Source organism: Balaenoptera physalus (genome assembly GCF_965194825.1).
Source record: "Balaenoptera physalus genome assembly, chromosome: 8".
Taxonomy (NCBI): Eukaryota; Metazoa; Chordata; class Mammalia; order Artiodactyla; family Balaenopteridae; genus Balaenoptera; species Balaenoptera physalus.
The window spans coordinates 117,619,462-117,645,271 of NC_138887.1; the positions used below are offsets into that span (position 1 = coordinate 117,619,462).

At 54.1% G+C, this 25,810-nt stretch overlaps 1 protein-coding gene across 2 annotated transcripts; it reads left to right on the forward strand.

The window, feature by feature from the left end:
• On the forward strand, positions 1-24,283 carry ZNF282 (zinc finger protein 282). 2 transcript variants are annotated; one of them, XM_082473691.1, is made up of 9 exons: positions 175-294; positions 3,146-3,221; positions 3,509-3,928; positions 10,775-10,901; positions 11,405-11,524; positions 13,260-13,379; positions 14,886-14,999; positions 16,133-16,246; positions 21,907-24,283. In XM_082473691.1, exons 2-9 carry the CDS (start codon positions 3,201-3,203, stop codon positions 22,689-22,691), a joined length of 1,821 nt encoding a protein of 606 aa, XP_082329817.1. In that variant the 5' UTR covers positions 175-294; positions 3,146-3,200; the 3' UTR covers positions 22,692-24,283. The 2 variants fall into 2 exon arrangements, with proteins under 2 accessions (XP_082329816.1, XP_082329817.1); XM_082473690.1 differs by lacking the exon at positions 3,146-3,221 and having other exon boundaries at positions 1-294.
• Positions 24,284-25,810: the final 1,527 nt, after the last annotated feature.

The window sequence follows — 25,810 nt, forward strand, 5'->3', positions numbered from 1 at the left end:
CGCCGCCGAAGGGGACTGTTTGCTCCTACGGGCTGTAGATGGAGCTGTCCGGCCCCGGCGAGGGGGAAGGCGCTTGGAAAACGTTCTTCTTCTCCCTGGCCGGCCCGAGCGGGGAACAGCGCTCCCAGGATGCAGTTTGTGTCAACACGGCCGCAGCCTCAGCAGCTGGGCATCCAGGGCCTGGGGCTGGACGGCGGGAGCTGGAGCTGGGCGCAGGCTCTGCCCCCGGAGGAGGTCTGCCACCAGGAGCCGGCGCTGCGCGGGGAAATGGCCGAGGGAATGCCGCCCATGCAGGTGGGTGCACCCCCGCCGGCGCCATGGCCGCCCGCCTGCCGTGGGGGCGGGGCGGGGCGCCGGGCAGTGGGCGCCGGGCGGCCGGGGGCCCGGGCCGCGCGGGGCGGGGACGGAGGCCGGGTGGGCCGGGGCGCCGGGGGCTCGCGCGGCAGGCCCGGCCCGGTGCTCTCGCAGGCCCCGCCCGCGCCCCGGAGCGGAGGGCGCCCGAGGCCGCGTGCCGGCAGGGCCCAGAGCCGGCGCCCGGGGAGGCCCCGCGGGGCGGGGGGCCCGGAACGCGCTGTCCCCGGGCCCTGGCGGGGCCGTGACCGCGTCACCCACCCCGGCCCGGGCTCGCCGAGGGGCTTGCCGGCCGCACTCGCGCCGGGCCGGCGACGTGGGCGCGCAGGGTACCTCGTCGGGTCACACTGCGGCCACTCTGACGAAAAGATGTTTTAAGCGGTGTATGGCCATCTTTCACCGAGCATAACGAGCGATTCACCGTTCCCCGGCACCGGCTGGGACGGAGGGAAGGGGCCGCTGAGAGGTGATTCTGCCCTCCTTCCAGCGGTGGGCAAACTTGGTTGCACATTAGAAGCACCTGAGCAGCTTGAGACTCCTGACGCCCAAGCCTCGTCCAGACCGGTTAAATCAGCGCCTCTGGGGTTGAGAATAGGCACCAGTCATTTCGTGAAGGTCCATAAGGATCTCAGTTCCGGAGTCAGAGCTCCAGAGCGGTGTGTAAAACACGAGGACCTGATGCTGAGAGAGGCCTGGATAGCTTTGCCGGGAGGAGAGTGTGGGAGCTGACCCTGGGCTGGACCCCGCGGAGCCTCCTCTGTCCCTGGCCTGGTTCTCAGCCAGCCGGGTTCTGACAAGTCTGCCAGGAGTTGCTGTGTCCTGTTTGATCATTTTTCAGCTTTAGGTCTGCAAACCTGTGTAGGGGAGCAGAATTTGCCGCCCCAAAATATGCCTCTTTGGCATAAGGATTATTTTAAGATGGTTATTTTAGAGAAGCTGCAGGCACAGGAGAAGCTCTGAAAACCAAGTAGGAGTTCCCTCTGTAAAAGAGAAATCTCCATCGCCCTACCAGGAAGAAGAGCATGACTCAATGTCTCTAAGAACTCTTACCAATGGAGAAGGCAGGGACTTACACCTGCATAAACCCGTACACCCTTGTGTCCTCTTCTTCTCCTGGTCACCTCCTGTGACTGACTCCTCCACCCCCCAACACCATCTTCTGTCTTTAGCTGAAGATGGTATTTAAGGTAGTGGCCTGGGCCATTTTGGCGAGTAACTCAGTTTTCTGGGTCTCTCCCAGGTATACAGGAGGTATACGTGTTTTTGTTTGTTTGTTTGTTTTATTTTATTTATTTATTTTGGCTGCATTGGGTCTTCCTTGCTGCATGCAGGCTTTCTCTAGTTGTGGCGAGTGGGGCTACTCTTCGTTGAAGTGTGCAGGCTTCTCATTGCGGTGACTTCTCTTGTTGCGGAGCACGGGCTGTAGGTGCGCGGGCTTCAGTAGTTGTGGCTCACGGGCTCTAGAGCGCAGGCTCAGTAGTTGTGGCGCACGGACTCAGTAGTTGTGGCTCGCAGGCTCTAGAGTGCAGGCTCAGTAGTTGTGGCACACGGGCTTAGTTGCTCCGCAGCATGTGGGATCTTCCCAGACCAGGGCTCGAACCCATTTCGCCTGCTTTGGCAGGCAGATTCTTATCCACTGCGCCACCGGAGAAGCCCCGGTATACATATTTTTAAACTTCGTTTTTCTCATGTTAGTCTGTCTTATGTCAATTCGCCTGTTAGACCACTGAAGAACCTAGAAGGGTAGAAGGAAAATTTTTCTTCCCCAACACCTGCAAAAAGTAAACCGGGCCCGGTGACTCTCTGAACTTCCACCATCAGCCCTTGCCCCCTTCTGTAGGCCAGGCTGGAATGATGCCTGAATGAGCCCCAGTACACGGCTTTGCTGGAAATATTACTGCCTCTTATGGAGCAGGGTCTGGGGCCCAGGCCCTGCTGCCCTTTCTCCCGTGTCAGGAGTGATTCCCTGGAAGCGGGGTGATGCTCCTCCGTGGCTGTCACAGCTGCTCTGAGTTAGAGAGCGCAGTGAGCATGCCTGTCCCTGCCTGCCCAGCTCACCTCTAAGTAGCAGGTCTCCACTTCGCCCAGCCTGAGGGCCTCTTCAGCAGCAACGGAGAGAACAGAAAATGACACCTCCTCCTGTCCCATGTGGCAAGGAGAGGCCATTTCAGCCCTGCTGTCCAGTAAGCCCTGGGTGCTGGTATGGTATGGGGCCAGTTCCTAGGTCACCAGTGCACAGTGACCACCCCGCTCTTGGTCGTAGGGCTCGGCTCCTAACTTGCACCCAGGGGACCTCGCCCTCCAGGGTAAGGACCCAGAGCTGGGGGAGTACCAGAGGGCCGGGACCATCAGGTACCCCTCCCCCCTGGGAAGCAGAGGGGGCTGGGAGGTCTTCTCTTCCTCTTAGAGATGTCGCCTCCTCCTCTCCTCAGTGAATGACATTTTTTGGCAAACCCACTTTTATTTTGGAAAATATGAATACGTACTTACGTAAGGAGACAGAGCTGCTCGTCTGCTCTCTTGCTCGGGCTCCCGGTGTCTCCCTTGGCCGCAGCCCTGCTGGGAAGGGTGGCGGCCCAGTTACCTGAACTGTGTTTTTTGTCACCTGCGGCGCCTAGAACTACTCCAGTTGACAGTGCAGCGAGGTGCTGTGGAATGACCGGCCACTTCTCTGTGGCTCTGTTTCATCATCTTTAAAGCAGAGATAGATAATCATTCTTGCCCTAACCTGCTTAGAGATCGCTGGGAAGATTAGGGGCAGATGACTGACATGAAAATTTTTACTTTGAAACAGCAAACAGTGGGCAGCTCTAGAGTTCATCATTAAGTCTAGCCCATGAAGAAAACAGATGGGCTCGCCAAGGAAAGTGGTTCGTGACATTTTAGGCTGGGGTCCACAGCCTTGACCTGTCAGGGGTCAAGGTGGGGCGGTAAACTAGTGGCCAGCTTGACTCCTGCAGGTGGGAAGTGGGAAGATTGGGTGGGTGGCTGTCCGAGCTCTTGCTGGCATGTTAAGGAACACCGTAGCCTGAGAGGCAGGGGCTTGGCAGGAGAGCGAGACTCTGCGGCATTTGATGAGTTGTCCCCTGCTCTCAGGCCACCCTGCCTCCTCACACAGGGTCTCATCCCCGCTGTCACTTTCTCCCTCCTCGCACAGGCTCAGGAATGGGACATGGACGCCCGGCGACCAATGCCTTTTCAGTTCCCACCCTTCCCAGATAGGGCACCCGTCTTCCCCGACCGCATGATGAGAGAGCCCCAGCTGCCCACGGCAGAGATCTCTCTCTGGACCGTGGTGGCCGCCATCCAGGCCGTGGAGAGGAAGGTGGATGCCCAGGCCAGCCAGCTGCTAAACCTGGAGGGCCGGACGGGGACGGCCGAGAAGAAGCTGGCCGACTGCGAGAAGACGGCCGTGGAGTTCGGGAACCACATGGAGGGCAAGTGGGCCGTGCTGGGGACCCTGCTGCAGGAGTACGGGCTGCTGCAGAGGCGGCTGGAGAACATGGAGAACCTTCTGAGGAACAGGAACTTCTGGGTCCTGCGGCTGCCCCCGGGCAGCAAGGGCGAGGTCCCCAAGGTAAGTGGCGGTCCCCAGGGGCAGGGATGGCAGAGAGGACAACGTTGTCCAGCCCATGTGGACAACGCTCTTTTTGTCAGGCCTTCTCACAAGCGTCTCTGGCTCCCTGTTGCCTGACTTCAGTGTCTTCTTCCCAAAGCCTGCCTCCACTCTAACCACTTCGTCTGGAATGTTCCACCGCAGCGAGGCTGGCCTCCAGCCGTTCCCCACGGAGCCCGCAGGCCCTGCCTGTGAGCCTTTGCCCTCACGGTTCCCAGTCCCTCCCCAGGTGTCTGGGCGTCCGCAGATTCCGACAGCGCCTCATGCTTGGGTTTTCCCCTTGGCGCCTGCAAATGACCCTTTGTCATTGGTTATCTTTGTGTCTGCTCCTCTGAATGGTTGGGGACTGACCCAGACCACGCCAACCAGAGTCACTTGAGTCATGACCACCGCCCTCCGGCGGGCCCTCCTCACAGCTCAGAATTCACGCTCCATTTCCTGTTCCGTTTTCTCTCCTGCCGTCCCCGGCTCATCAACCCTGCGGGCTCAGTCAGCACGCCCCTGAGAAGATGGGGTCACCCTCCGGAGACTCCACGTGCAGCTGCATGTACTCTGCCTTCCTGTTACTGTGGGCTCGCCACCCCACCCCTTCACTTGCTCCGGGAAGTCACGCAGCATCTCCCCTTTGTCCGCTGCATCGTCACCGCCTCCCTCTCCACTAGCTCATCCCCACCAGCTCGTAGACATTCTGCAGCGTCGCCCGTCTCTGTAATAAAGAAACCTCCCTCCAGTCGTGCCTCATTTCTCTGCTCCTCTTTAGAGCGGTCTTTCCCTGCTGTCTCCGATTCCTTCTTCATTTTCTCTCTCTCCCTTTTTTAACCTTTTTATTATAGAAAATTCAAACCTAGACAAAAGTAGATCGAATTGTGTGATGAACCCTCATGAATCCATCGTCCAGCTTCTGCAGTTATCAGCTCTTGGACAATCTTGTTTCCTCTGACTCCCTACCCACATCCCCCTCCCATTTTATTTTGAAGCACATCTCAGACAGCAGTCGTTTTAATTGTAAATATTTCAGTAGGTAGCTCTAAAAGTTAAGGACTCTTTTTTTAAAGTAATAATCTCAAGATTATCACTACCATAACAAAGATCTCAACCTACTCAAATATCCAGTCAGTGTTCAGATTTTCAGTTCTTCCAAAAATATTATATATTTTTTCTGTTAGTTTGCCTGAATCAGAACTTAAATAAGCCCACACACTGTGATTCCTGTCTCTTAAGTCTTTTCAATCTATAAGTTCCTCCTTCATCTCTCTCATTTTTCCTTGTAGTTTATCTGTGGAAGAAACTAGGCCATCTGTCCTGTGGAATTTCTCACTCTCTGGAGTCTGCTGCTGCATCCTCTGTGGTCTCATTTAACATGTTCCTCTATTCTCAGTGTTCCAGTAAATTGGTGACTGGATTATTCTCCCTGGAACCCACGTGGTTGAGGCTTTTGCTGCCACTTCTCCATCCTAGTGGTCTTGCCAGGGCTCTAATGACATCCATGGTATTAAAGCCAAGGGTTGTTAAAGCCATGGTATTAAAGCCTCAGTCTTCATCTCCCTGCCCTGTCGGCAGCATTTCATGCAGGAGACCCCTCCCTCCTTGAAACACCTGTTCGCGTACCTTCCAGGATCCCCGCAGCCCCTTGGTTCTTTTCCTGCATCACTACCTGCTCCTTCTCAGTCTTCTTCGCTGCTTTCCCCTCCTTTTCCTGACTTCTAGTGTTTGGAGTGGTCCAGGGCTCTGTCCTGACCTTCTGCTCGCTCCCTACACTCCCTCCCTCGTGATTTCATCCAGGCTCAGCGTTTTAGATGCTGTCAACTCTCAAAGGCAGTCTTCCCCTCCCGCTCTGTCTCTGTATCCTGCCCAGACTTCCTCCTTGAATGCAGAGTCACGTTCCTGCCTGTTAATTCAGCATCTCCATCAGGATGTCAGTAAATATCTTAGATTTAACTCGACCAAACTGAACCCCCGATTTCTGCCTGAACCCTGTTCTACTCAAAGTCGCCCTCCTCTCCATCGAAGACAAGAGCATCCTTCCAGCTGCTCAAGCCACAAGCCTTAGGCCCATCCTTCTCTCCTTTCTTTCTCACACCCAACTTCCGCCATATTAGTAAATACCATCTGATTTTTCTTCAAAACATACGCACAGCCCGGCCACTCCTCCCCGCCTCCACGGCTCCCGCCTTCGTCTGTTGGAGCCATCATCGCCTCCCGTCTGATTATTGCCATGGCCTCCTCCCTGGTCCTCTTGTCTCCATCCTGGGCCCCCCCCCCCAATACAGTCTATTCTCAGCAGAGCAGCCAGAGTGATCCTTTAGAAATATCAATCAGTCATGACTTCCCTGGCAGTCCAGTCCAGTGGTTAAGACTCCGCACTTCCACTTCAGGGGCCGTGGGTTTAATCCCTGGTCTGGGAACTAAAATCCTGCATGCTGCATGGCGAGGCTCAAAAATAAATATTCATAGCTTTCGTCCCTGCCCCCGTACCCCCAATAAGGAGGAAGACAAAATACAAATCAGTCATATTACACCTCTGCTTAAAACCCCCCAGATGGCTTCCCATCTTATTCAGCATAAAAGCCCCCATTTCGTCAATGGCCCCCTCCCTCTGGCCCACCCATCCGACCTCATTTCCCCCTCACCCCCTCTTGCCCACTCCTTGCTCCCCACGGTCCCATGGCAAGGACTTTCCTCCACTGAAGGGCCCCCGCCCCGTCGCCCCCATCAGGGGTTCTGCTCAGCTGTCACTGGATTGCTGTCCCTTCCTGGCCACCCAATCCCAGCACGCTCTCCTCGGTCCCTGCTCTCATTTCCTCCAAAGCACTTATGACATCAGGCTTCTTAAATACTTTTTTTTTTGTCTCTTGGTTGGTCTTCCTCTGCTTGGTTCACTGCAGTGTCTCCGTGCCTATAACAGTACCTGGCTTATAGCAAAAAATGTTTGCCGAATGACTCTCCAGCTGGAGGGCTCACGCTTCCACGTAAGGGACTGGGTCTTCTTAGTCTTTGTGTCTGGTAGCCGACCCAGTGGCTTTGCCGGAGGAGGTGCTGGACAGGGATCTGTTGAGGCCACGCAGAGCCGAGTTCTCACAGTGGCTTTGGTTCCTCCCTAAGCCACCTCCACCACTGCAGCCCCCAGGGGCTCGTTTTTGTAGAGTTTGGCTTATATAACATATTGCCGTGCGGCATAGGTGGCATCTCCTCCCACGCTGCCCTTTGCCCTTGTCTGCGCTCTGCATTTTAACTCAGTGCTGTGTCCCAGCCCTGCTGTGCATCCTGTGTGTTGGGCCAGGCGTTGGGGGTCTTGAGTTGACATGTGCCCTCACGGAACAATGGAATGGTTGTGGGGTCCAGAATTAGAAGGCTTGGGTTTGAATCTTGGCTTTGCCACGTGCCGGTTTTTCTACCGCAGGTCAGCCATGTTTTGTGTTGTCTCTGAGCCTCCTCAATTCCTCTTTGGAAAGAAGTGAAGTATAACTAAGTAATTTAGTAAGTAAGTTCCCAGGTGGTCTCTCTGAGCTTCAGTGTTCTCATCTGTAGCATGAAGATGATAATATGCCTACTTCGTGGAGTTGTGAGGATTAACTGATTTCGTTGATGGGACAACACTATGTAGCTCATTGTAGTAGTTATCTATTGCCATGTAACAAATTACCCCAACCCTTAGCAGCCTAAAAAAATTATTATTTATCATTTTACAGTTTTCGTGGGTTAAGAATTCAGGAGCCGCTTAGCTGAGTGGTTCTGGCTCAGAGTCTCATGAAGTTATAGTCAAGCTGATGACTGGGGCTACAGTCATCTGAAGGCTTGACTGAGGCTGGAGGATTGGCTTCCAGTATGCTCACTCGCCTGTGTTGGCAGGAAGCCTTAGCTAGTTCCTCACCGCTTGGACCTGCCCCACGAGGCTGCTTGAGCATTCTCACAACATGGCAGCTGGCTTCGCCTAGAGTGAGTGATCCAGAAAGAGAGACCAGGATGGAAGCTGCAATGTCTTTTATGACCCAGTCTTAGAAATTGTACACCGTCACTTCTTTATTTATTTGTTAGGAGCAAGTCACTCAATCCTGCGCTCAAGAGGAGGAAAATTAGGCTTTATTTTTTGAAGGGATTGTCAGAATTTGCAGACATACTTTAAAACCTCCATAACCATAAAGCACCATGAGAATGTTAATTAATGTTGCTGGCAATAGTTTTAATTCATTGTAGACTCTTGGCCTTGCTAGATGCATTCTCTTTGTCAGATTCAAATTTAAGGCTGCTGTCTCTCAGCTTCTCTGTGCCTCGTGGGTTCTATTAATTGGTGAATTGTTCATGGATAATTCATGGATATTCTGTCCTGTCTGGCTAGGCTGTAGGTTCCCTGCAATCTTGGCCCATGTCTCAGAGTTCTGCTGTATCCTAGCAGAGTGAGGTTTTTGCAGAGTGATGTCTGTTTCCAGTTGTGGGACTATGATTGTGGAGTTTTGACTGGTGAAGGGGGGGCAGAGGAGTTGGTGTGTTGGAAAAGATAACAAACTTGGTTTTGGATACATTTAGTTTGAGGTACTTAAAAGATGACTAGGGACTTCCCTGGCGGTCCAGTGGTTAAGACTTCGCCTTCCAATGCAGGGGGTGCGGGTTCGATCCCTGGTCGGGGAGCTAAGATCCCACATGCCTTGCGACCAAGAAAACAAAACATAAAACAGAAGCAATATTGTAACAAATTTAATAAAGACTTAAAAAAAATGGTCCATATCAAAAAAAAATCTTAAAAAGAGAAAAAAGATGAATAAATGAAGCCACTCAGAAGGCTATTGAAATGTGAACTTTGAAGGGAGGAAGGAAAGCTGAAGAGTGTCATCTGCAAAGAGGTAACCACTGAACCTGTGAAAAGAATGAAACGGCCAAGGGGAAAGTGAGGAAACAGGGCAGGGTGAGGGCAGAACCACGGTCCCGGGGGGAGGAAGAGAGAGCAGTACAGAAGACGTGAACCGGGTGGGCAGAAGGCAGCGTGGTCGTGGAAACCAAGCAGGAGGAAATTCCAGGAAGGTGGTCCGACCTTTCAGAGAGGTCTGAAGGGGTGAAACCTAACAGCAGGAGCCTGATGACCTCCCAGGATGTGGTTTCAGAGAGTGGGGGATGCTCATAGACAGATTTGGGGGGTTAAGGATGCCTGGATTGGGAAGAAAGCACAGAACATGTGTCTCGGGATGTGTCAAGTGAAGGGGAAGAGTAGACTCATTTGTGGTGGCAGAGTTGAGTGGGGCTCCTCTCGGGTTGGGGGTCCTGAAGGGGGAACCGAGGGAGACGGAGGGACGGAAAATGCCAAAGGGAAAAGGTGGTTTGGGTTGAGTTTCACAGGCAGGAGGAGGAGAAATGAAGGGCACATGTGGGGGTTGTGGGGGACTGGCTAGGCAAGAAGAAGGGCAGAGATGGGAGTTTGCCAACAGCCACCTGCCATCAAGGGGAGACCAGAGGAGATGGCGGAAGGCCCGGGGAACATTGGGGAGAGGGAAGAGTGCGAAAGAAGCCTCCCGGGGAACACAGGGAGATGTCAGCAAGATCACCAAGAGGCTTCCGAAGCAGCCTGGAGCCAAGAGGCCTGAGTGTGTGGCGGTTGTCACCTGCAGAATTTTGTGACTTTTATCTAGAGCAGAGAATTAAAATGAAGAAAGTGGTCTGTATCTGTTTTCCCAGGTTGGGGATTTGCCGAAATCTGGTGGAAGGTCCAGGGAATTAGGAGTTCTAGTTCCGTTTCTAAAGATGGGAGTGAGCTATCAGTCAGTGGGTGACATACAGGTATGCACATGGCACCTGTCCAGTCGCCCTTAGGGTGATGAGCACTTGATGCCAGGGCTGGCATTTATCATTTGTGTACGGGCACTGCCCACTTACCAAGCAGTGCACCAGCAGGCCTGACACCAAGAGTGCTGCTTTTTTTATTCACACAAAGGTGCCATGTGTCAGGTACAAAGACCGATGGACTAGGGTTAGGGCCTTGGGGAGAACTGAGGGCTTAGATTTCAGAGTGAGAGGGAAAGGCTGGCCCAGCACGGATGGGAGTGGTAGGAGGTAAGGCTATGTGGTCAGAGGAGTGAAGCTCAGATACTGAAGTCTTGGAAGTGAAATCATCTTGAACAATTCTGTCCGAGATGAGGCCATGATGGTGAGTGACTGAAGTGAGTACAGACAAGAATCCTTGTCGAACTGAAATAACAGCTTTATGGAGCAGATCAGATGACCTTGAACACCACGTGACTGACATTGGATTCTGGATGACTCAGGCCACAGTGGGACCTTCCTAGTGTTGGCAACAGCTATTCAACACATTCAACAAATATTTATTGACTCCAAACTACATGCTTCTAGATGCTTGGGATATAGCGGTGCACGAAACAGATCAAGATTCCGGAGCCTTAGCACGGACAAGTTTTAGTGACAAAAACGCGACTGTGTACCTAGGGGTGACCTGACTGAAGTACAGGTTCTATAACAGGGTTTTATTGTACTTGGCTCGCTGATATGCACTCCAGGAACCTGCTGCATCTCTGTCACCCTGAATGCCAAAAGCTTTACCTGCAGGTACCCAGTTTACCTAAAAGTGAAGTTACAAAGGCTGTGCTTAAATGCTTAATTTTTAAAAGGTAGTGGTGACCATCATTGTTACTGGAGGCACAGGAGGATCAGGAACGGAGTGGACTGACTCCGCTGAAACGGGCCGGGCAGGATGGGGAGGACGGGGGCCATGGATGGAGTGGGCCTGGTGCCTCTGATGAGGAGTTGGTGGGGGGTGGGGAGGAGCCAGCAGGAGGTTCCAGACTAAAACTCTTGTTGGCCCAGGTTCCGGTGACTTTTGTAGACATTGCCGTTTACTTCTCTGAGGACGAGTGGAAGAACCTGGATGAATGGCAGAAGGAGCTTTACAACAACCTGGTTAAGGAGAACTACAAGACCCTGATGTCCCTGGGTAAGGGCGCCTTCCCTCCCCTGTGGCGAGCACCTTGGGAGTGGGGAGTGAGATGCTTCTCGACCCACGGACCCACGGTGCACCACCCCCGGGCAAGGTGTTTCATGTTTATACCTCACGGAAACTCAAGAAACGATTTGCTTGCCTGCTAGGAAGTTAGAATGATTTATAACAGGATGGAAAGTAAAAACAGGGCCTATCACTGCAGGACTGAACACTGTGCTGCTACCATTCTGGAATTACAGCCAAATAGCATCACTACGCGCTACCTCCCGGCAGCCTTGGATAAGCCACAGTCGCTCTGCTGCTGGCTTTCAGAGACCAGCTGTTTCCACACCAGAAACTGGAGAATCTATTGACTTGTTTTCATAGCTCCTCGTGAGAGATTACCACCTAGAGGACTGCTGGGGTGGGGTGGGGGAGGGGAGAGCTCCGCATCGCCCTTGATCGGGGCCCATTGATCAGCTTCACTCAGCCCTTCCTTCCCTTCCACCTCATTCCAGACTCGGAAGGTCCAGTGTCCAAGCCAGATGCTCCACCCCAGGCCGAGCCCCGGGAAGAGCCTTGCGTGTGGGAGCAGCGTGACCCAGAAGAGAGAGAGATCCTGATGGATCCAGACACAGGTGATGGCAGCCGAAGACAGCCCTAGGTCCAGGGCAGGGTGGGAGAGAAGCACCGCCACCCCTGCATGAATTCCAGGCGGGCTTCTCCTGAGTTGTTCGCGGGGCCAGTTCTACTGCCCTTGAAATTTGGCGGTCACCTACAGGAAGAGTTTCAGGGCCAGAAAGCGCACCACAGATGTTTGTCTTTTGGGTCAGAACCGTGTAGCTCGAGATGCCCAAGTAAGCTGGAGAGAAGGGGAAGGGGGGATGGGCCTTGCAGCCTCCCAGGCCTGATGGGGGCCCTAGACCTGAGTGCAGCTCCAGCCTAGGGAGGTGGGCAGAGGGGGCTCTGCGTGGCGCGTGGTACACGTGGGGTGCGTGGCCGACTGCTTCGGGCCTGGCTGTCTTCAGTATCCTCACCCTGTTCTCACAGACGCCCCATCACAGGCAGACTCACCCTCCAAGGCTTTCTCCTCATTCAGGGGAGATCTTACGTTCTGAGGATCCAGTTCCCCGAGAACATCACACCTGGCGATGGGAGGCGCGAGGCTTCTCGGGACCTCAGCTCTCCTGAGCACTGTTGGGCCAGGTGAAATCTGGTCCTTGAACTGTATTCTCTGCCTTATCCCAGGAACCTTCACCCGTTGGGGCCCTCTGCCCTTCCTCCCTTTTCAGTGGAGGGTGTATTCACCGAAACTTCCCTAGAAGGTAGCTCAAAGGCAGCCCCCTCCCCCCATTCTGCTCTCTTTACTGAGATATAATTCACATGCTGTAAATTCACTTTTGAAGTGTATCAGTCAGTTCACCAAGTTGTGCAGCCATCATCACTATCTAATTCCAGAACATTTTCATCATAGGGAACCCCACGCCCATGAGCAGTCACTCCTGTTCTCTGTACCCCCCAGCCCCAGGTTGCTATGGATTTGCCTATTCTGGACATTTCGTCTAAATGGCTCCTTCCCTGTCTTAGGAACCACAAATGTTTGAGGGCAGCAGCTGTGGTAACCTTTCACAGTAGAGCAATGTAACCTCAACCGTTTCACTGAGTTATCCATCCCTGTGCCAGATAGAACAGGGACCACTGTGGCCTTTTTATGGAGGGACCGAGCAGACTGAGAGCCAGAGAGGGCACGTGACTCATCCTCTGGGCTGGGGGCAGAGGTGAACCCAGGATCCGTGTCTTCCACTTCCTCATGTAGTCTCTTTCCTGCTGTCTCCTGCTGGGGCTAGTGTTATACATCACACCGTAGACCCTCAAAAGAGGAACATGCCCCTGGGGTCACGTCATGGGGTCTGCATGGAAGATATGTTATTGTCTTTTATCCATCCAGGAATGGGGCTGGGTTGCTTCCCTTTGCCCAGTCTAACTTCGTGTGTGTGTGTGTCTGTCTGTCTGTCTGTCTGGCCCACTCTTCCTGACTGGGGTGCAGAACAAGGACGAATGTCTCCCACACGGAGGGAGACCTGTGGCCTGTCCTGATTAGCACCCACCCAGGGTGGGCTGTTTCTGGAACCCTCTCCCAGCCTTATCACACCTCATTTTGTGGCTTGGCCTACCCCCTTGTCCTGAATGCCGATCGCCTCTCTGCTCCCAGGACCTTCTGCTCCTCGGGGTTCCCCATGGTTGCCCATAGAAACCCAGGACCCCTGTGCTCTTCCCTGGCCAGAGCTGTCAGCCGTGCTCCTGACCCCGAGAACGTCCAGCTGACGATCATTCACGCAAACGGCACCAAACGATGTGATTCTCTGTCCCCAGGAGCAGAGCCCCTGGTGCCTGCACAGGACGCGCCCTCTCAGGTGAAGCGGGAGGAGGCCCTGTGTGCCCGGGGTCAGCGGGGCCTGGAGGAAAGAGCCATCCCCACGGAGTCCATTACCGGTGAGTGAGCTGACTGGCCGCCCAAGCCGGGTGGCAGAGGAAAGGTCCAACGTGGTCTGCAGGCGCCCAGCGTTGTCTGACGTGTGTGCCAGGCCAGAGGCCTGAGCTGAAAACGGAAGACTGTGGGTCCAGGATGGATGGAGAGACAGGGTTTCCCACGAGGCACAGACCCGGCACACGACGTGCACGAGTTGCCAGCGCGTCTGGGCTTAGCCGTTCTGTTTTCTCTTCTTTGTAATATCAGTTTTTAACTATTCCTTTCTTCCCTTGGAAAGCAGTATCTGCAGAAGTACTGAGTGTGAGGCATTTCACAGGTCCTGTGGGTGGGGGAATCTATGGGTCCGTAAGACCTGCTCCCGACTGGGAAGAGCTTTCGTTGTTTTAACCAAGCACTTAACGGCTGCTGCCTCTGTGTCAGGCCCCGCACGGCCGCCGTCCTGTCAGGTGGTCTGGATAGCTCCTCTTCGATGGCATTCCGGGTGGACTTTGTACGTGAGATCTCTGTTAGAGAAGATATGTATTTATTAGTCAGAGTTCTCCAAACAGTCAACAGGGTGAGTGTGTGCGTGCGTGTGTGTGTGCGCATGTGTGTAGAGGGATATTGATTGAGTGAGTGAATTTAAGGAGCTGGCTTCTGCCAACTGGAGCGCCGGGGCGGTCTGCCGGCAGGATTCCCTTTTCCTCGGGATGTCAGTCTTTTTCCATGAAGGCCGTCAGGGGGTGGGACGGGGCCCACCCACATTACGGAAGGCAGTCCACCTTACTCAAAGTCTAGTTAAACTCCTCAAAACAAAAAAACAACACAGAAACATCGAGAATAATGTTTGGCCCGGTATCTGGGTACTGTAGTCTAGGCAAGTTGACACGTAAAATTAACCGTCACAAGATATATTAACACACTGTAGCTCTTTACCTATCCACAAGTTAGAGCTCCACAAACCTCATCCCCCTTCGTCAAAGCCTCACACTCATAGGTAAGTGATAGCAGCCCCCAGGCAGAGGAAAGCCGCTTCCAGCCCGAGAGCATCATGGTGCTTCAAAGGGATCTTTGAGAGATAAGAAGGCAATAAAGGGTAAATGAGGTTTAATAGACTCTGCAGAGGAAAGAACGTGTAGGATACATCTTAGAAAAATCCCGTTAAGATGGTTAAGATAAAAGGCTTCCTGGAAGGTGTCATTTTCCTGGACGGTCCCTGCAGGAGGAAGACCTCCTTCCACGGTGGTGCTCAGGCCTCAGGCGTGAACCTCGGTTGAAGGAGTTAAGTTCCTGAAGGACAGGCAAGCTCTCTCGATGACATCACTGTTATGTCACCCCCCTGTAGTATCCACTTATTTGTGGCAAAAGCTCCAGCAACTGAGGCCAAGCTGACCTAAAGCTTTAATTAGAATAATTACTGCTGATGTTTAGGGAAGAGAACTAATTGCATGACTCGAGAGACTTAAAGCACCACCTTGCGGGCGTTCCTGTGTCCCCTGACACCTTTGCTGCTCTGTTCCCGCAAGCAGACTCACCAGCTTCTGCCCATGACCTCCTGTCCCGGATCAAACAGGAAGACCCCCCGTGCGTGTGGGATCAGCACGAGTTGGCGGAGAGGGACATCCCAACGGACCCCAACTCAGGTGAGCGAGCCGTCGGAGCACGCGGGGGATGACTTTTGTCACTGCCAGAAAATCAATCCGATTGAGTCACTTTGGTCAAAGGCCAGTGAAGGACTCAGGGAGTAAACTACAGTGTGTTCCTCAGGTGGCGACTTTGTACACATTTTGGCATATAACTATTAGAAAAGTGGGGGGGATTTCTCTAAAGGAATCATTACACTGATAATTTGTACTGTCAGTGAACGGATACTAAAATGACTTCACTGATTTCTGAAATATAATTAAAAAGCCTTTTAAAAGTTGTATGTATTCCTGTGACAGAAAGAAAGAAAGTAATTTACATTTCCTGGAATTTTCCTTGAGTGAATAGTAGTTAGAGGTCTCCCGGGAAACTTCTGGGGAGAGTCCAGGCATAAAGGGAAGCATAAAAGAACACTAGGGAAGCTCTGCCCGCCCAGGCCCCACGTGCGTGTGCGCGCGGGCGTGTGTGTGCGTGCGGGCAGGCGTGTGCATTTGTGTGCGTGTGCGCTGTGTGTGCACGTGTGCCTGTGTGTTCACATATGCTTGCAGAGCTGGAGGAAGCCAGTGTCATCTTGTTTGCTGGTTGTGACCCCGAAGTCTCATCCCACCCCTCACACCAGGAAAAGAAGCAGCTGTAAAATCTAGGGTTCCGCGTCGTTTGTCAACTCTACAACTTCACAAGGGGGGAAGTCGAAGGGGTCCAGGGTGGAAGAGAAAGCAGCGCCCTCCCGACAGAGAGGCGGCAGTGTCCACTGCAGTTCCGATTAATGACCTTTGTCCACCGCTTCTGCCGTTGCCGATCTGGAAGGCCGGCCTCTCCTCCCTTGGTCCTGTGGGCCGTCAGAGGCCAGGCTCCCCTCCAGCCTGGCCCCGCAGATGGCCCTGGGGCTCCGAGGACAGAGCCAGAAGACCTGGGTTTCCATCCTGGCTCTGCCGCCACGCAGCCTCCTCCCTGGCAGCAGCGCCAGTGAGGTCCCATTTGGGGAGGCTGTTGACGGGGGGACAGGGATACCCAAACTGCCACACGCCCTCTGAGCAGAGCAGCGGCCTCTGCACGTGGCGGTGTTCGCTCTTTTGGTGGGATGCTCGGTGGAAGGAAACAGGCTCTAAGACTGCCTTCTTTCCCCGAACAGAGTCTCTGATCTCCGCACACGACATCTTGTCATGGATAAAGCAGGAGGAGCAGCCGTACCCGTGGGGCCCTCGCGACTCCATGGAAGGAGAGCTCGGATTAGATTCTGGCCCCGGTGAGTGGTGCACCCAGCGGGGCCCCTGGGTATTTTGTCCACAGGGATGGTTGCTCACCCAGCCTAGCCCCTTACAGGGTGATGTTCTGTCATGGCAGCCTTTCGAAGGCCTGTATCAAAGCACTGTCCCCTTTCCTTCTGGAGGATGGCCGGTATGTTAGTTTCCTAGGGCTGTCTTAACAAAAATACCCAACTGGGTGGCTTAAAACAGCAGAAATTCATTCTCTCATAGTTCTGGAGGCCTAAAGTCTGAAATCAAAGGGTCGGCACGGCCATGCTCCCTCTGAAAGCTGTAGGGGAGCCCTGCCTTGCCTCTGCCTAGCTTCTGTGTTTGTTGGCGATCTTTGGTATTCCTTGGTCTGTGGATGTGTCACCCCAATCTTCTGTCTTCACACGGTCTGTGTCTTATAAGGTCACGAGTCACACTGGATCAGGGGCTTGCCCTCCTCCAGTATGACCTCATCTTAACTACACCTGGAAAGATCCTATTTCCAAATAAGGTCACATTCTGAAGTACTTGGGGGGGGGGGTCCAGATTTCGATGTATCTTTTGGGGGGATACAATTCAAGCCGTAACAACAGGGAGAGGCGAGCAGGCTGGGAGCGAGCTGAGGCGGTGGTGTCTGAGCAGCAGGTGATGGCAGCAGGTGGCCCACACACTAGGAAACACTCACCAGAGCGCCCAAGGCAGCTGACAGCCCAGAGTAACTGGGAAGATCCTGAAGCTCAAATAGGAAGAGGGGACTTTTTTCTGCCAACAAGTATGAGGCCAAATATCTCCCCTGACTTGGGTCTCTTGGGTCTTTTTGGAAGCTCCCCTACTGGCTGAGGACCTTTGGCATGTGTTGGTGGATTAGGTAACACGTAGTGTCAGGCTCACATCCCTTGCCAGGGCCAGTACCACTGAAACAGCTGGCTTAATGCCCTCTGGGTGATTGGGGTGGTGAAGGGACAGTTAATCATATGTTCCTTGCTCACATTCCTGACACCCTCTAAGAGCTCGAAATCCATGTCAGAGCTGAGGACATGGGTTATTTCTGAATCTGAAGGGACATTTAAAACCCAGGTGAGCGGATCTCACTCTCTGTGAGACAAACTTAGTTCAGTCTGGAAGAGCAGAGGGGGGCCGGAGGAATGGGCAGGGGATGGCAGAGGAACGGTGTCCATCCTTGTCTAAAACAGAATTTCAGTTGTCCTCTTTCTAACCTGCTGGTGGGGTGGGATGTGACAGGGACATCCAGGGGACTGCCTGTGAGGGCAGGAAGAAGTGATAGCGGTTGATGCTACCCCATCCTCTGCAGCGCTCAGGCCACCATTTCTAGCCCTGGCCCTGAAGGCAGGGGTACCAGATCATCAAACACTGTGCCAGGAAACTCTGCCCAAATCTTTGTCCCTCAGCGCTACCTTCCGATTTTTCCAACTTGGCTAAGAGCGTGTGGGCTTCAAGGAGCCTTTTCCTGGGACCTCTGTGGTTGTGAAAACAATGTGAGAGACTCATGCAGAAATCACCAGGCTTTGCAAATTACCAAAACGCTTTCCTTCTCCAGTTCGAATATGCCGAGCGACTCATAGAACAGTTTGCCTCGTGTTGTTTTGTCTCTGGGAGGCCTTAGAAACTTTGCATTTGGGAAGAAATGCCCAGAATTGGGAGAGAGGGGTATCTGGAAATGCTTCTCCTGCCCGCCCAGTCACTAGAGCCTCTTATCAGAGCCTCTTGTCTTTCTCCCAAAATGAACCTGCCTTCCGCTCATTAATGTTGGAATGTGAAATTAGTATCTCACTGTGATTTCTCTGAGGTTTAAAACCCACCTAGTGCTGTGGTTGCCAAGGACAACCAGGTGGACTTTTGGTAAGACATGGCATCATGTGGCAGTCTTCTGGAGGGGGCTTGGAAGGGAAGAGGGGGCAGGGCTAGAGAGTAAAATGCAGAAATATATACATGTTCATGCCAACCCCCTTCCCTGGCCCTGCCATAAACAAGAGAGAAAGACCTGGTGTCCTGCTTAACTCAAAGTCAGACGTCAGCCTAACTGGACATTACATTTTAGTAAAAAGGATTCCTGGCTTTATATATTAATGAGTGGGTATTACTCTCTGCTCTCTGACAGTTAGTGTAAGGCAGGAAAAAAGTCTGGTTCACTCAGAGGTAATGTGCATGGGGCTCCACTGAAGCAGGAGGTATGAATAGGAGTTTGGAGTTCAGTGGCTCCTGGGTGCTTCTGGAGAGAGTGGGGAGCCTCGGGCCAGACCACCCTGCCCAGACGCCAGCACTCAAAACACACTCACAAATCACAGGATACGATTTGAAAGCACCCTCCTGAAATTCCCACTTACTGCCTTGGGTTAAAACGGTGATTCCAGCCTTTTTTAGTCTCTGTTACTTAACAAATATTTACCTCGTGCCTGCTCTATGCTATGCAGTACCACAGGCACTTGGAATAAGTGGTGAAGAAGGACCAGGGGCCTTTCCTTTTGTGGGATGGTGATGGGCAATAAGCAAGCAAACAAGACAAAGTCGGGGCGGTAAATGCTCTGAGGGTTAACGACTCAGGGAAAACAGGAGGATGGGAGTCAGGGCAGGAAAGGAAGAAGCACTTGAGTGTGTCCAGATCATGAGAAGGAGCTAACCATGGGGCTGCTGGGGAAGGGAAGACCACACGAGGGAAGGCCATAAGGAAGGCCATTTGGGGAATGAGGTTGGAGCAATAGACAAGGAGGAGTCTGACCACGTATGACCTATGGGCCAGGTTAGCGTCTGGATTTTATTCTAATATGAAAGGAGACTAACAGAGGGTTTTAAACACAGTGGTGACATGATCTGGTTTACATTTTTAAAACATAAGTTTGGGAATTGACTGGAGTCAGGTGGGGAGAAAGAGCCAGAAGCAGGGAAACCATGTAGGAGCTAATGTAGTGGGTAGAGACCAGGTCAAGAGGTGATGGTTGGAAATATAACTGATGGATTGTCTGTGGCGGATGAGGAGACAAGAGTGACTCCTAGGTTTTGATCCGGAAACACTGGGCGAATGGTGGTGCAATTTGCTGAAATGGTGAGTCCTGGAAAAGCAGCAGATTAGCTGTGTAAATTAGGTGTTCTCCTCTGGACCCGTTCAACTTGAGATGACATCCAGGTAGCAATGTCAAGCAGACAGATGAACATAGGAGTCTAAAGTTGGAGAGCCTGGGGCTAGATTGATTGGGGAGTTACCGGTTGCAAGGACTTCTGACACCAACTACCTGGAATTAGGCCAGACTTCACAGGTGAAGCACCTCGTTCTCCACATGACTGCTCTCACCTTACACAGCAGCTGCAAGTTCGAGGGTCCCCAGCCCACCCACACTTCTGACCAGCTGGCTGCAAATTCAGGGGTTTCCATTAATGCCTCAGGTGCAGTAATTCCCTAGAACAACTCACAGAACTCAGGAAAGTGCTATACTTACAATTAGTTTTATTAGAGCTAGAGGATTCAAATCAGAACCAGCTGAAAGGGGAGGCCCGCAGGACCAGGTCTGGGAGGGTCCTAAGCACGAAGCTTCTGTTGTCTACTCCCTGTGGAGCCGGGAGTGTCACGCTCCCCTCACAGTGATGAGTGACAATATTGCCTACCAGAGAACCGCACTGGAGCCTCTGTGTCCAGAGTTTTTACTGGGGTTTCTTTACATACGAACAATTGATTGAATATTCAAACTGCTTTAAAGAATAAAGACATTTATTCTCTTACGTAACTAAGAGGTAGTCCAGTTTTAGCCTTGTTTGGTTCAAGGATGCAGCTATATTATCAAGGACCCAGGTTCTTTCCAACTGCTTGTTCGGTCATCCTTGGTGTGGATGGAGCAAGCTGGCCACAGCTGTTCCAAGCGTCACCTCCAGACCCAGAGGGAAAGGAAAGGCCGTCTTTTTTCCTGCACTGTCTCCAAGGAGTGAGGACGCTTTCCTGGCAGCCTCCCAGCAAACACATCTCATCGGCCGGAACAAGGTCCCGTGCTTGTATCTGAATCAATTACTGGCCAGTGAGTTCTGGAGTTAAAGTCCTCATGTTAGAGGCGGGAGGAGAAGGCGTGATGTAATCCCCACGGAGAGTGGAAAAGTGGGGCATGCTGAGTCATGGGGTAGGACGCCAGGGTTTGAGGTGTGTGATCTTCTCCAGCAGTCTTCAGCTACTTGAGTGCTGTCACTGCATTGGGGTCCCCCAGGCAAGCCCAACAGAGGAGAGAGGGGCAGAGGGACCGCAGGAGCTAAGCTGGGTCAGGAAGGGAGAACAAAGGCGGGGGGCGGGGGGAGCAGGACGGCAGTTGACAGAAGGGGTCTGGTGCTCACTCCGAGTTTGAAGAATGATCAGAGTAAGATTAGGATTGTTTGGGGTCGGGTTTCCTGGGAAACAGTCCCTGAGATGGAGGTTTACGTGCACGTGGTTTCCTTGGGGGTCCTCTTGGGAATAACACCCACGAAGGGGTGAGAGTAGCCAATCGGGTAGAGGGAGAAGCAAGGCCCACAGTGCAGCTGTGACAGAGGCCACAGCCAAACCTGCAGGATTGACGGCATGACATCCTGGATTGAGGCTAGGAGAGTGACGGTGGCCCCTGCCCCTGGCCAGTGTCCTGTGGAAATGGTTCTCTGCCTGCTCAGTGTTGGTTGGGATAGAGGGGGGCAGGCTGGGTGGGCCCAGCCTGTTTAGGAGTGTCACGTAAGGAACACGTGTCACGGGGAGGGGGCTCCTGCAGGAAGAAAGCACTGTGAACTGGGGATCGGGGAGGTGATGGAGGGTGAAGGAAAGAGAAGACTCCTAAATACAGTCAGCAAACCCAGTCGTGCCTTGGAAGTCGGAGTCCTGGGCCTAAGCTCGCTGCTCTGATGCTCAGAGCCTGGGCTTTGTGCCCCGCTGACCCCAAGGTAGTGTGGAACCATGAACCCTGGAGACTCAGGGAAGCAGGAAAGGGCATCATCGCAGGAGCGAGACAGGCGCTTCCTGGGGAGGCTGGCTGGGCAGCCACTTCCACACGAGGATGTGGAGAGCACCAGTCACGTGGTCCGCGGCCAGGTGGGGTCAGGCGCCAGGGTGGGACTCACATCAACCCAGCTGACCCTGCCGCTGTACAAGGCCGAAGGCTGCCTGCGTAGTGGAGACGTAACTGCAAATCGCAGGGTGGTTATGCGCCCGGCTCCCTGCATTCCCCTCCTGTAGGCCTTCAGACGGGCTTTTCACCTGGGATAGGTTCTGGCAAACTCTCTCCCTCCAGTCGAGAGATTCTCCGTAGGTAAATTAGCACTGAACATCAGAATACAATTAAGTCTTATTATTTCCAGGCGATTCCGCCTTCCAAGGGTACTTCCGCAGACCGCTGCTCCTCCGCCCACCAGCTCCCGGCATCTGGGGGTGTTTCCTATCCTAGCTGCGTGCCACCTGCCTGACCCGCTTCAGGTGCTCTCCAGCTGGGGGCTCTGTGCGGCTCCGAGGGTTGGGGAACCCTCGAGCACAGGGGACGTGATCATTTGCCTTGATCAATCCCCGCATCCTTTAGAGAAGCTGAGGCCCGGCCAGCCTGTGACTCGCAGGAAGCCGCAGAGGAACTAGTTAAGGCCCGGGGCCCCCTTGCAGGGACAGCGTGAGTCCTGGACCGAGCAGTGTCAGCATGTCGCTTCTTCGTGTCTCCCCTCCCAGGTGACAGCCTGCTGATGGTGAAGAACCCGCCCCCGGCCCCGCCGCAGCCCCCGCCCGCCCCGCAGAGCCTGCCCCCGCTGCCGGCGCCCCCCGAGGACGCGGGCGGCCCCCCGAGCCGCGGCGGGGGCGCGCTGCTGGACGACGGCTTCCCCGCGCTGCCCGGGGAGCGGGGCGCGGGCGGGGCGCAGGCGGGCGGCCAGGCGGGCGGCGGCGGGGCGGCGGGGGGCGCGGGCGGGGGCCCGGGCGGGGGCTGCGGCAGCTGCTGCGCGGGCGGCCTCCGCCGGAGCCTCCTGCTGCACGGCGCGCGCAGCAAGCCCTACGCGTGCCCGGAGTGCGGCAAGAGCTTCGGCGTGCGCAAGAGCCTCATCATCCACCACCGCAGCCACACCAAGGAGCGGCCGTACGAGTGCGCCGAGTGCGAGAAGAGCTTCAACTGCCACTCGGGCCTCATCCGCCACCAGATGACGCACCGCGGCGAGCGGCCCTACAAGTGCTCCGAGTGCGAGAAGACCTACAGCCGCAAGGAGCACCTGCAGAACCACCAGCGGCTGCACACGGGCGAGCGGCCCTTCCAGTGCGCGCTGTGCGGCAAGAGCTTCATCCGCAAGCAGAACCTGCTCAAGCACCAGCGCATCCACACCGGCGAGCGGCCCTACACGTGCGGCGAGTGCGGCAAGAGCTTCCGCTACAAGGAGTCGCTCAAGGACCACCTGCGCGTGCACAGCGGCGGCGGACCGGGCCTCGGCGCCCAGCGGCCCCTCCAGGCGCCGCCAGAGCGAGACTAGGGCTGGGCCGGGGGAGGGGAGGGCCCGTCGGCAGGAGCAGGGGGCGGGGGGCGAGCCTGGGGGCGTCCTGAGGCCCCACGACCCGATCCTGCCCTTGGTTCTCGGGGCGCCTTCCCTCCCTCTACCCGCCACCTGCTGGAAATCGGGAACAGGAATTGCACTCCAGACGGGGTCCCCTGAGTGTGGGGCAGGGGTCCCCTAGACCTGTCCGGCCTGAACGGACAGCCCAGCCCTTCTCATAGGGTGGACCAAGGGGGCCGGCGCAGGGAAGGTGCCGGAGGGACAGCGGGGAGGTCCCTCTTCCGGCACCCCCCCCCCAGACACCTAGCGTGCCCATTGGGCCTCTAGGGTCACAGATTGTGATCAGGGGAAGCCACCAGGGAGTCTCGGAACCCTTCTGAGATAAAGAAATAGGTCCTAAAGTTAAGAGACCCTAAAAAAGGAAGCGAAGGTGTCCCAGTGAGAGGAGGGACGTGCTAAGGGTGGATCTCCGGGATGACAACACTGCCTCGCGTTTGAATAGCGCTTTATACTTTTTTAAACACGTTTTCTATCCGTTATCTATTTTCACCCTTAGCCTATCCCTCTGAGGTATGTGGGGTAGGATTTTCCTGACTTGATAGCTGAGGAAAGTGAGACACAGGTGAGATGGTTTGCCCGAGATCACACAGAAGAGAGTGGCAGGGCTGGGACCAGAGCCCTGCCCCCAGCGCAGTGTCCCCGCCACACACACTGCCTACCTCTGGCATGTGAGAGACCTCCCCGGCCTGGTCTCTCTCCTCTCTCTTTCCCCTGACCCACCAAAAATAATCAGAAGCAACAGGGGCCAACTCGTGGGGTTACTGGGAATGGGGAATAGATTGACTAGAAAATGCCTGGGGTTGTGCTTCCAGAAGGTTCTTCCTGTGTGGGCACCGCTGGGCGGGCGGGCCCCCGGCCCCCGGCCTGTCCCTCCCGCCTCCAATCCCTCTACCTGGTGCAGCAGCATCCTTCCACTGCACAGCAGTGACCCGGCCCTCCAGAGGCAGCTAGCACCCTGGCTCAGACCTCATCCTGATGATTTATTCGTTTCCCAGGGCACAGGGGTGAGGGAGAGGCTCTTGCTGCAAGAGCAGCCATCGAGGAAGTGAGTCTCTTCCCAGGAGGGCCAGGGCCAGTAGGTGCTAGCGTCCAAGAGCCTCAGTCTCTCTCCTGCCCTGAGCCTCCCAACTGGTGCTGTCTGTTAACCGACCATGCTCGTGGACATGGACACAGACCCTCCTCTGCTCCAGACCCTGCAGGCGCCTCGGGAGGCGCCCAGAGGACTCCCCGTGTCAGTACATCTGCTCTGTGGTCCTGATGGGCCACAGCCTCCAGTTCTGCATCTTGCATGGCCAGGCACTGGGGTGGGGTGGCACACCCCAGGACCCTTGTTTGTGTCAAGAATGACTTCCGCTCCTGCCATCGATCCCACTTCTCTCCCAGCTGGGGAGCACGTGTGTGAGCGCTCTGCTTCTGCCCTTCCCCTCATCTGTGCCGCTCTGCTTTCCTCAGACCCCTTTTTGCCGTGCAAAGGGAATTCTTGAAATTAAATAAAAGGTGTCCAGATTGCAGACTGCATGTTCACAAGGCCGGAGTGCTCTCCAGCGTGGCTTCGTACAGTAAACCCTCAATGAACTCGAATCCAGCTAACTGGGATTTTTTCCCCCCCTTTATTCTGCTTTTTGAAGGAGGCAAATCTTAAGAAAATGAGAAGCTAAATATAGACAAGCTCAATGGAGTTTTGTTGGAGCAGAAGGGGACCCTCTAGTCCATTGTACTGGTTGGGAGGCAGCAGTATTCTGCTTTTCAAAAGCACGTGGAAAAAATCACTTTCATAACCTAAATCATGGGAAGTAAGGCCAACAGGGTTTTTTGTTTGTTTGTTTGTTGCTTCTTTGGGCTGTTAAAAGAGTATGAAGGAGGGGGAGAAATCCCTACTGAGACATGGGTTTGAAACATTTGAGCCCACAGCTCGAGTCTGTCCCTTTATTTTACCTTCGAGGAGCTGATTCCCAAAGAGGTTTAGTGACGGATGAGTGAGAGAGCCAAGGCCAAGTTTCTGGTTTCTTGCGTCCTAGTCTTGTGGACCCCATGCACCAAGTGCCCCTCGGTTATGCCACAAGTCAACCCAGCCTCCAGCACCAGCCCCTGGGGGAGTCCTAGAGTGAGCTCTAACGGCCCCCCCCGAGCTGAGCAAAGGTGGTGACACTCAGTGTGGACCCTGCAGTCCGCTTACCGAAGCAGGACGGCGGTCCTACTTTGGGGGTGGATTTTTATTTTCCTTCCGATAATGTGTTAATTAAAAGTATTTTAATTAAAATATTAATGCATGCAGTAAAAATCGGTTTAAAAAAATAAGAGTAAAACTCTTTCCTACCAGATTCCTGTTGAGAAGCATCCACTGCTAAGAGCTTCTATGTCCTTTAGACCTGGAGGAGTCGGGGCTTAAAGGATGCATTGAATGGAACAGGGGAAGGAGGGAGAGGCAAAGTGGGATGAGTATGGAACATGTCGGGGAGGCAGGAACTGGGGCAGTAAGGCAGGAGACTGGCCTGGCTAGAGCCGGGGTGTATAAAGTTGTAGGTGATGTAGATGCAAGGTGAGTCGTGGCCGGGCCATGGAGGGCCTTCAGTGTCAAGACTCTTCCACAGACAGGCTGCCAGTTAGTCTGCGATCTGCTGTGCCACAGACACCCTCACCACCCCCTTAGAAGTCCTTAGAAACAGTGCATACCTTCCTCAGAGAGGAAGTCTTGAGACGGCAAGTTTAAGCTAGACGCCACTGAAAATGAAGAGACACAGGTGGACAAAGTTATCTCACCATCAAGGATTTGGGCGCTATAACTGGCTCTCTGAGATCTGGTCCCGGAATATTGGGTGATGGCAGAGGGTAAAGGAAAAATGAGTAAACATACCAGGCGCAAGACGAACCAGCCTGTGTCTGTGTTTTACAGTGCTGGCCCATCAGTTTGTTACTGCTAGAAAAACATGTAACAGCATTTTATCATCCTGGGACCCTAATAGTTTGGGGGAGGCCATGGCCGTCATTCCATCCAACACTGACTCGCTAGGGAGCCATCATGGAGGTACATCTCTAAA

Excerpts from the sequence above, each read along its gene's own strand:
- ZNF282 (XM_082473690.1), top strand. The coding sequence starts at position 130 with ATGCAGTTTGTGTCAACACGGCCGCAGCCTCAGCAGCTGGGCATCCAG. Across the intron at positions 11,525-13,259 it reads CCTGATGGATCCAGACACAG|GAGCAGAGCCCCTGGTGCCT; the intron begins GTGATGGCAGCC and ends CTCTGTCCCCAG. Across the intron at positions 13,380-14,885 it reads CCCCACGGAGTCCATTACCG|ACTCACCAGCTTCTGCCCAT; the intron begins GTGAGTGAGCTG and ends TCCCGCAAGCAG.